At 40.4% G+C, this 11,152-nt stretch overlaps 1 protein-coding gene across 1 annotated transcript; it reads right to left on the bottom strand.

Annotated features, from left to right (window-relative positions):
• Positions 1-25: 25 nt before the first annotated feature.
• LOC132697737 (uncharacterized) lies at positions 26-9,568 on the bottom strand. Its single transcript, XM_060663327.1, has 3 exons — positions 9,404-9,568; positions 5,043-5,256; positions 26-3,184 (listed from the first exon to the last, which is right to left on the bottom strand). Exons 2-3 carry the CDS (start codon positions 5,241-5,243, stop codon positions 83-85), a joined length of 3,303 nt encoding a protein of 1,100 aa, XP_060519310.1. The 5' UTR covers positions 5,244-5,256; positions 9,404-9,568; the 3' UTR covers positions 26-82.
• Positions 9,569-11,152: the final 1,584 nt, after the last annotated feature.

The following is an 11,152-nucleotide window of genomic DNA, read 5'->3' as shown; positions in this document are numbered from 1 at the left end:
CCGTCGAAACATCCCTGCGGATTCACACACTAAGCGCCTCCGATAGCCCGCATCCCACCCCATAAACCCACTTAACCTAACCCTACTTTTCCTGTCGTTCGTTCGACGGCTCTTCCGCGGGAGCGTACAGTGGCTTGAACCCGCCTATGAGCTGTGGTTTAAAGTTTTCTATATCGAACTCGCTGGTCGTCGCGAGCGGTAACGTCGTCGTCTCCGTCGCTTCGGTCGGCGTCGTTCTGTTCTTCCCTCTAACCACGTGCCATCCTTGATTTATGGCCGTGTCCAGCTTGAGACTTGCCTGGAATGGTGCCTGGAAGTCCTGGTGTTCGACAGCTACCGGTTCCAAAGTGTCGCTCTTATGATTAAACTGGTGGCGGTACTGCTCCGGCACGATGTCCAACGATCCCGGTCGGATCTCTGGAATTACCGGGCTTCCGTAATTGGGCATCGAATATTTATCTATATTTAGGTGCGACTCGGTCGGGGTATACGCCACAGCGATAGGTTTATCGGTGCCGACTTTCGGCTCCGACCCTTCCTCGATACTGTTCCACTGGTTACTCAATACGTGGGGATTGACGAAACCGTCAGCCGAATCGCTCGGTCTCTCCAAGTGGTACGGAAAGTTCGACTTGACCGGAAACGACGGTTTCGGATGCGGTTTCAAAACGGGCGCGTCGTTTCTGTCCTGCTGCTCGTAGTTGAAGTCGTTGTCGATTTTAGACGGCGGCAGCGGCATCTCCGCCATCGTCCCGATCACCACGCCCTCTTTTTTTTCCATATCGATCGCGTCCAGTTTGATCGGCGCGGTGTTCACCGGGTACACCTTGTAGATGGTCTTGTCTTCTTTGGGCGCGGTCTCGACTGTCACTCGTACCGTGTCCTGGGGTTGTTCCTCTGCTTTATCTTTGCCGTTCTTGGCCTGTATCATCTGGAGAGTCTCGACTTCGGCTTCCACGTCGCTACGTCGCCTATTGGCGATCTGCACGTTGGGCGGGGTCTGGTAGAGGTTCAGGTCTTGGATACGGGGCCCGTTTGGCTTGGCCTGCTCACCGTTGAAAATCCTGTCCTCTGCTTGAATCTCGTCAAGGCGCTGCAGGTTGAGCGAGGGTCTCCTTTCATCCAGATATTGAGTGTTTTTCCTTAGGTACGGCCTGGGAGGCGCCATTTTCTCAAAGTAGCCGACGGGCCTGTTGGACGGCCTTTCCAGCAATGGTTGTCTATTTAAACGTTTGTCGAAGTAGTAGGGTGGCGGTGGTGGGGGATGGTGCTTCGCGTTGGGTCTAAACTGTGGCAGAATGTTCGGCAAGTTGTCGATTCTCTTGTACGCCACTTCGGGACGCGGCCTCGGGGGTCTCGCGTACTCGGGGGTACCGCTGTAGAAGTGTCCAGGTCTCGGGTCCCACGGAGGTCGTATTGGTCGATCGAACCTCGACGGCAACGATTCCTTCTGTTTGGGTGGGGTCAAGTCGCTCGGCAGTTGATGGTACATGGGTTTCGAGTTTAATTTGAGTACTTCTCGGTTCGGTTGTGCGTTGTCCTGGGGGAACACGATCTTATTCGAGCCGGAGCTCGGAACGTTGGGTTTTTCGTCCACAACCTGACCGGATACCTGCTTGACGTTGTTCACCGGTACACCGATGGCCAACGACGCCTCGGAATTCTTTAGCGGTTGGATGGTGATCGCGCTTTCGATGGGCGGAGCTTCGATGTCGTTGTTGCTGTAGGTCGCGTGTTGACCGTAAAGAGGCCTGAAGGGGTTGCTGTCGTACGGGCTCTCTTTCAGGGAAGTGCCGACGTAATGGCCACCCTCGACGCTCTGCTGGTTGCCTACCACGAAGGATACAGTGTCCTGATCGGGGGCTATGTGGATGCTGCTCTTGCTGGGTGCGAGGCGCGATGGCGGCTGCTGTTCCGGGACCTTTTCGCCGTTTAGCTTCTCGCGCAGGTTCTGGGTTGCCACTATGATGGGGTCGGGGTTAACTCCCGGAGCGTGGATATGATTGTCACCAAGGGGAAGAGAAGTAACCCTCGTCGTACTGATGGTCGTGGGTAACGGGGTGGTCGTCGTGGTGGTGGTAGTCGTCGTCGTTGTCGTCGATTTCTCGTCGACCGCGTTGATCTCGGTATGAATTTCCGGTGTGGTCGTCTTCGGTACCAGCGGTTCGACCTTTAGGTTGCTTTCGTCGCTGGTGATTTTGTTTTCCACTGCCACGTTATCCTCATACTTTTCGTCGGGGTAATTGTCCTCGTATTCGTAACTCGAATCTAGACCCATGTTCGTTCCCGTCAGGACGTTCTTGGGCGCCTCCGTCGTAGTAGTGGCGGTTTTGTTGGGTAAATTGGCGAAGAGAGGTGGCGGTTTGCTCTTCTGCGTCGTCGTCACCGTCTCGTCGTAATCGCCGAACAGTTGTTCGAATAAGCTGAGCGTTCTCTTCGTGGTACTGGTGATGGTGGGCGGTACCTTGGATGTTGCAGGCTTACCGGTGGTGGTGGTGGTTTCCTGACTGTCGTAATACTCGTATTCAGCGTTGAAACTCGGATGAGACATGCCGGAATTGAGAATATTGGGCACCGTCGTAGTCGTGAGGTAGATTTCCGGGTATCTTCTCGTGGTCGGTGCGGTGGAAGTAGTGACGGATGTGGTGCTGACCGTCCTCTGCGTGGTTCTCGGATTAAAATACGAGCCGGTGGTGTAGTACGTCGGGCTCGCCGTCGGTTTTTTGGTACTGGGCGTCTTCGCCTGGTAGTCCTTGTGGTTGTGCAGCTTGTTAACGCTGCCCTGGATCTTGGTGCTCGCGTACGAGCTCGATATTAGCGGGTAGACGTATTTCTGCGGGTTGTATTTCACGGGTAGGTTGAGGAAATCGTGAAAGTTTGGCGTCAGTTGGTTGACGTCGTTACGCTTGTGGCTGGCGACGCTTCCGTCTTTCCGATCGATGTTCGATTTGTCATAGATGTCGCCGCCCCCGCCTCGCTCATCGTCGACATAGTCGTAAAAGTCGTCGTCCTGTTGGAGGGACGGCGACTTCTGGTCGAAGTCTAGTTTCCCGGTTACCGGGTCTTTTTCCACGTAGAATGGTTTGCCGTGGTTGAAGATGTTTTCGGGGAGGTTGTAGCCGGGCAGGACCAACGCCGACGGGTCCGGTATTTCTTCGGAATTCGTGTCCGTCGATGTGTCGTTCTATAATAATGTTTATAAGAATAGTTGTTCAGTAATGGGACAAGTTGAAATACAGAAGGATTCATACAGAATGGCCATTCTCTAACCTAGAGATACAAAACATCAAAATCTTATGTTTGAGCTAGCACCCTCTAGGAGCAACGTCACAATTATTTTTAAATTCGTAGTTGCTATGTCAAAAAACCTTTACAGCATGTTGAGCTCAATGTCGTGAATCCTTACCTCGTGACATACACATTGTACAGTGTGTCCATTTTTCGTTGGTATTGCGGGTTATCCCAATTATTATTACAGAAAGAGCGATGCGGTTTTCGCAATATTGCACTCGATTTTCGTGAAACGAAAGATGGCATTTTCAAAACAATCATGACTAGCTTTGCTTTTGTATTTTAACCTCCCTGTGTCGTAATGAGACGATGAAACGAATATAAGGTATATTTGTGTTTTTATAAATAAATTTGATTGCGCTTTTTATATGCTTTTCAAAACTGCACATTTTTCCAAATATATTTCTTCAACTACACATCTACTTTGACATTCCAATACCAAACTGGGACGGTAGGACTGTGGATAAAATATAATATTTTCTTTGCAATGAGAGGAATTCTTCCATTTACTTTAGAGATTCTTCTCTCCTCCCTCAACAAATTCGATTTTTTTAAGTGTTTTTATCTATCGCACACAAGTATCATATTGACTTTTAATAAACTATTTCCAGGAGTAGTACAGCACTTTAAAAGGAGAAAAAAGACACCATTTTCGTATCGAATTGGATCTTTTGCGCAGACACCATCGAAACAAAATTTTGCTAATTGTTTTTGAGCTGTGGTTGCCTTCTCTCAGTGCGATAAATCGGTACCATGGATATCTGTCGATTGTGCTGCTTGTTTTGAAACGGTCTCTAAGAGTCTTAGCAGCCGTTTTCTCAGTGGTGTATTATATACGAATGGTGTACAGATCCCTCTGAACAACATATAGCATTTCGATCAATTCCGAAGCAATTTCCGAAGGACATTGCAAACAGGCAATCAACTACATATATAAATCATATTTATTTATTGTGAAATTAAAAAAAAAAATGTAAACAGACAGATGAAAATGTTCATGCAGCATATCAACAGAAAAAATACTGAAAATTCAGCTTCGCGTATACTGTAATATTTATGGCTCACAGTATTAATCTAACGATAAATAGTAACAGAAAAAGCAAAAAACTACAAAAAAACCTTATCAAGTCATCAATCTCAAAAAAATAATAATAAAATACTAATGGAGAAAAAAATGTGAACATTTAAAAAAATCGTTATTAAAACATTAATATTTTAATCGACGTATGTCCCTCCCTTTATTTTAGGAAGCATTAAACCAACAAAATATTGACTACTCTTAACTATTTCAATTTTTTATCCATTTTAATTTTCATTTTTTTAGGCACAAACGACATTTTGATTGACCAATTCAGAATATATCTCTTAGCGCAAATCAAAGCAAGGTCCGAGTCAAAATTTAAATTAATAGTGTCTTCAATTTCAAAGTTTGAAACATTCAACATATTAAATAAAAAAAAATGAAATATCACATATCTATATCTAAGAACACTACTAGTTTTACTATGTTTTGAAAAAAAATAAAATAATATATGCAAATGTTTTAGGGGGCTATTTACATCGAAAGTCAATTCTGACAGTAAACATTTTCTTCATTCCTATTCTAAAATTTGATATTTTCAATGGTTCAAGTAATTCATGAAACTCGTATCGCCACCATTTTGGTGTTAGTTCAGTTTTGGTTAGTTAATATGGGGTAGAAAACTGTATTTGTTTATATAAACGCAAATTATTTGTAATTTCTCTTTTACCTTGACGTCTTCCGTGCCCTCGACGGTGCCGTATTCGTTGTAAAAGACGTCCGCATTGACGCTAGTCATTTGGGGATGGTTGACGTTGTCGAGGTGGCCACCCATCAGGGCCGCGCCGTGCGCATGAGCTACAAAGGCCGCAACCAGCAACGTCGATATCAGGATCTTAATTATCGTGGCAATCACGTGCTTGAGTTCCATCGTAAGAAGTCTGCTGCAAAAGATTGAGAAAGGAACTGTTACAAAAAATCCATTTTTTGTTCGTTTGTACATGTGGCTAAATTTGGTAATTTTCCAGTTCAATTTTTTACGTGCTCAGTAATTAATTTTATTCATTAGTAACTCAAATATGAGAAACCAGATGATCAAAGCCACTGCCATGTGAGGCTGCTTAAGGCAGATAATATGGGCAAACGAATACATGCAAAAGGATAGCGACAATTTATAAAACTTGTATCAGGCCAATCAGAACATGCGGAATAGAAACCAGAAATGAAAATGCCCAGGGCTATAGTGGGAAAAACAAGAAGCGCCCGAATTAGGAACATCAGGAAACAATGTGGGGTGCAAGACATCGTAACATGGGGGAGAGACAAAGAAAAAGATATTGGTAGGCTCACGTGAGAAGAATGGAGATGACTGCCATGCATTGCACTTGAAGGGAAATCAATAGGGAAAAGAGCATCCGGAACACCACCTAAGAGATCGAAGGAGAAATGTTAGTCCCTCTCCCGGGAACTGATACAGAGGAATCTGCAAAACTAACAGATCACGAGATCTTAAATTCGAATAAGAAGAAGAAGAAGTAAATATCTTCGGATTTTAACTTTGTTAAATTTTGGTTACATCATTTGCACTGATAAAGAGCAAAAGACTTTTGTTTTTTTTTCTTTTTATATTTTGCTTTGTTTTAGACATAAAAAAAACTTAAACCAGCTTTATTTAAATATAATAAAACTTTTACAGTCAAAGTGTAAATTCATACTAGCTTGTTTATTATCATAATAACACTACTGACTATTGTCTTTCGGTGCTCTGCTTTATCCATGGGAACAGAATAGTCGAGATCGGAATTTCTGAAACGCCAATTCAGCATACAGAGGCTGATTTATCATAGAGCTAAATTTGGGGGTTCCTCCCAGACATTCCCCTAAGCAGTCCTTTTTGGCACAAGGTAAATTGAATAATTGAATATTATTATATATTTTTAATGTTAATTTGGGTTTTTAGCGACACTTTCAAAATTTGCGTCGGGCTGATATTTTTATTTTGTAGTACTCTTATTTTCAAGTTGCGGTTGAGTTATTAATCAACCTTACATATTTTTTTAAATGGAACATTTATAGTCCATAGAATATTCCTTTTTACGGCTGTCAAAAATGACAACTTTCTAAATACATATGCCTGGTTTCGTGTCACTTACGTCTGTCATTAGACTTTATCAATTTTAGAGTTCTTTAACCACGGTTTTCAATCTTGTTTACATTGACTATAAAACGCAGCTTGAAACAGGGCAATAAAAAGATAAACTATCTGAGTTAAAAGATCAACACTACTGATGTCAATTTGCAGTTTTATAATTTGTAGCTATGATTATAGAGACGTGTATATTTTGACATTTGTTTCGTAAATACACGTTTCACTTGCACCCTTGCATGAATTTTAATTCGAAGCACAACATCCTAAATCTTTTTTTCACGACCTGTTAAAGTCTACCTGATAAAAATTTATGTAAAAAATATTCTATTAAAATTAAGTACTTAAAGTTCGCACAGAGCTCTTTAAAAATGACATCCCATGAAAACACCTTGCGACCACACGCCGTATTAATTATATCAGCCGGAGGGAATTGTGAAACTAACCTAAACTTGTTTTTATCTATAGATTATACTTAGCTGTAAATTATAATATTTTCATTATAGGTTATGTGTTTTAACCTCCTTTGCGGATTCTGCAATGATGTGTTTCACATCTACTAATAAACATTTGTAGCCAACAAATAGGCATATATGTAGGTCTAATTATATGTTAAATTCGCTTTTATTTCGGTGCTGTAAATTTTATAGCACAGTAAGTGAGCACGCAGGGCTTGATATCTACCAAGGTTTTGGGCGTTTTAAGAACAAGTTAAGGTTTATGTTAAGTTGTAGTCTATTTAGGTTATTATATCGATGGGTATATATTGCGCTACCTTGTAATTAGATATTCTATAATGAATATCTGTTAGTTTGCTCGTTTTATCAATAAATAAATAGAAGCAAAAGCGAAAAAAAACTTTTATATGCTTTTTAAAACTGAGAACTAACCCCGATGAGCAAACAAAAAGGTACGTTGACAAAAGTCTTCGTCCCAGTTCGCACGGCCGTCAAGTACCACGCTACGTGCCAGTAATCTTATTCTAATTGCGGCGGACAGAAAATAATAAGGCGAAAATGGCACGGAAAAAGCAGTTCCTTATTGCGCGGAAGTGTAACGGCCTATGCAAATCCGCGTGTTACGAATACGTTTTGTTTTGGTCGCCGGGGCAGTACAAACTCGAGTTACCGCTACGTCGATGCTAAAGCAACGGAGACCCGGTCCGCCAGTGGCGCGCCGACCCTGTCAAATAACGTTCCGGGATGTTTATAGTTTATATGAAAAAAAAGTTGAACAATTCGAAAGATTAATTATCAATAACAATTTTTTTCCAAAAACATGCGCCATCGCTCGACTGGAGATTTGTCATCCAAACAAAAAAGTTAATTGTCAAAGTGGTGTACGCCACTGATTTTTTGCAATTTGGTTATTTAATTTGAATAAGTCGCCAAAAGTATAAGCGAAGTGAACATAAGTGTCGAGTAGTTCATTTCTATGATACAGGATGATAAACTGGAAAAAAATATTTTTCAGATAAAAATACCGAACTGAATAGTGAAAACTAACCACCATTCTACATCAAAACATTCAAAAAAGCATTTAACATTAGTGATAATAAAACGATTAATGATGATAGAGTTTTTATAAATGGTATGTAAAATGTATTGGCTTGCGCAATTTTTTTTTAGTCCAGTGTGTCAAGTTTTATTGATATATTAAGTCAATAAAAAGAGGAAAATTAGCACTTATATTTAATGGCTTCAATAAATTTTCGGGGCACTCAAGTGAATATAATTTATATAAAATATTTATATAACAAACAAATTTATCACAATTTATTAAAAACCGAATTTTAATAGTAAATCTTAAAGAGAAAGCATTTCCGGACTTGCTTATGTATAGTGTGTCCCATTTTCGATACTTCTGCGTTGTGTCCTGCTAATTTTAAAAGACAGTAAAATGCGCTTTTCGCAATAGTGTGCTGTTTTTGTTTTTTAACAAAATGTTGTACTTATTGAACAACTGATGCCTACTCCTTTATAACTATTCGCGTAGCGGTGCCGCTTTCTGAATAACTAACAAGAAGATATTCGGATTGGATTCATGTAATAATTTTTGATTCGGCTGAACAATACGAGCAAAAATATATAGGTATACATACATATTCGTTATATAGTTATTTTCAATAAATTTTGATATGGTTACGTACGATACCGACAGATTTCGAGGTTAATGCAATACGAACTACGCCTACGTAAATAACACTGACGTTACGTTAGCGGTACAATATATGCGCATGTCTTAACCGCCTATTGGACTTACCAAGGCTGAAACGTCGATATTTAAATGAGTTAAACCATAACTAACATAGATCGCGAATATTTTGTCTTATTCAACCTTAAAGTAAGCCAAACTAGTTCGTTGTAGTTGCTGCCATGTCACTGGATACCAATAACGGAATTCCTGGTTATACTCGGAACCGATTATCGAGTCGACTTTTCCATTCGGAAACGCGACATCACAGTATCGGATTATATAAAGACCGACCAAACCGCATTCTTCGGTCCGAGCGGTAGCGGTAGAAAGCGCTGACGTCACAGATGACGTTTCCGAACCGGTCGCCTCTTCCGCGTTAACCGTTAACTCGAGTTCAGGCCTGAAAACAGTTTTCGGAGCGAGACGGAGAAAATTCGAATCGAACAGGGACGACTTTCTTCCGCGAAGGAAAGAAAAAAGCGATCGACGAAAAATGTAGGGCGGCTTTGATCCCGGAGAAGGTCGCGTTGGTGCTTAACCTTGACCGAGAAACGCCTGTCGGTCGCGTAGCACCGTTAAGTTGCGTCGTCGCCTCCCACAACATTCTTGTCCGTTGTTTTTTTCCTGAACCGTCGTCGGTCGAGCAATAAGGGTGGTCTGTGGTTGTTACTCTTTTTTTTATTGTTACGTTACTCCGGAGAGATTATATCAAAAATGCAACGAGAAGGTTGTCACAATAAAGTCCTCACCTCGAATCTTGCACTGGTCAACAAAATACTCTTAAAGTCATAGCGTCTCGTCTGGGGCGGGAAAAAGGGTCGTCTCATTCACCGTTCGATGAATTCACATGCCCGACGATAGGGTGATGTTGCGCGTGTCAGATGTAACCGACGTTCACTGCCGCGTGTGAAGAACTTGAGCGATAACGAAAACCAACTGATCGGTTTTTTGCCGTTCTTCTTTCTTCGGGCCTTCCTCGTGAGTGCTGTTAGTCGATCGTTGAATGTATTACGCGTGCGTATTAAACTGACAATGGAACAGAGGCATCGCATAATCAGGGTGATGAATTCCCAGATCCGTTTCTAAATCGCAGAACAGATTAAATTAAATTTTTCCTAATTTAGCGTGACTTTGAGAACCACCTTCCTAGTTCTTTTTAAGACGAAAAGTTGAACGGTGTCCTTGCTGATAAGGCGTTAAGGTTTTATTTTTGATTACAGAAGAAAATATATGGCTTCATACATTCTCATACAATTCTCATACAAGAGTTCAAATTTGATTTTCTTTTTAAATTAGCCAATCAAGATGTAGAGCAAATAGACTAAATTGAAAACAGAATATAATTCCGCTTACAATATTTAATCTTATATTTTAAATATATGCAGTTTTGAGACGCTGTTGATGATTTTTATGGTCTGTGTGTTATTAAACGCAAACCTGATTTTGCTCTTTCAAAATATTTGTTTAACTACCCAAATTCCAAAGGAAAGACCAGAAAAAGAACAAAATATTGTAATTAATACATAAAATAGTAATCATATACAAAATATTTATTTTTATAATCTATGTCTTTCTAATTGTGGTTAAAGTTATCATTCCGGAGTCGCATCTCCCAGTCCTGCCTCTTAATAGTCAAACTTATGTTCGATATCAACTCAACCAATGGTTAAATAATTATTGTTTTAACCGTGAACCCAATAATCCTGTCACATCATATCGCCGCTCCGGCAGAACAGTGACGTAAGTGCAGAATTTTTGGAAATTGAGTTAAGTCCATCATTAATATTTAATTGGTTTAATATATTTGGTAAAACAATGACGAAACTGTATTACCATACAATACAACGTTTTCAAAGACACAATTATGCATGCTAAGTTTTAGTGATAAATATTTCAATATTTCACTTTATCATCGAAACTATTTGTACAGGTTTCGTATCGGTATTCGTATTATGAAATATCCCCTGTATCTATGGATGCGGAAGCAACTTATTGTGTAAGATGTTTTTTTTAATAAATGCAGTCGTTGCAGTCTGTTGCAGTCTGTTAAATTATCTAAATTTAAGGGTCGCTATACATATATTTTAGATAACGAAAGTAGATACGTGCTCCTAATGGCCTATTAAATATTTTAGCATGTCCTGTTATTCCGTGGTGTCAATAATAATAACGATATTAGTAAAATGGTCACATTTATTCGAATAAAAAAAAAGTTATCTGTGAAAGGAAAACCATACCCACTATTTCCTTGTGTCTATGACATGGTTTTTTTGTACTGATAAAAATTAGTGAAATAGAACTAGTACCCAAATGTCGATCCAAAATATCAAATTTTGCGGGTTTTATTACTCCTCGCTATTTAGAAATGGAACATAGGTAACAGTTATATTATTTGTGTTTTATTTTTACAATATATTTACCGGATAACTTAACGTATCGGCTTGACATTATTTATTTTCTTTTTTTGCTTAAATATTCATTAATCATTACAAATTGCG

This window comes from Cylas formicarius, unplaced genomic scaffold (assembly GCF_029955315.1).
Source record: "Cylas formicarius isolate icCylForm1 unplaced genomic scaffold, icCylForm1.1 PGA_scaffold_2__14_contigs__length_35257938, whole genome shotgun sequence".
In the NCBI taxonomy this organism is placed as follows: Eukaryota; Metazoa; Arthropoda; class Insecta; order Coleoptera; family Brentidae; genus Cylas; species Cylas formicarius.
The sequence above is the reverse complement of the archived record's forward strand: the minus strand, read 5'-3'. Positions and strand labels throughout refer to the sequence as shown.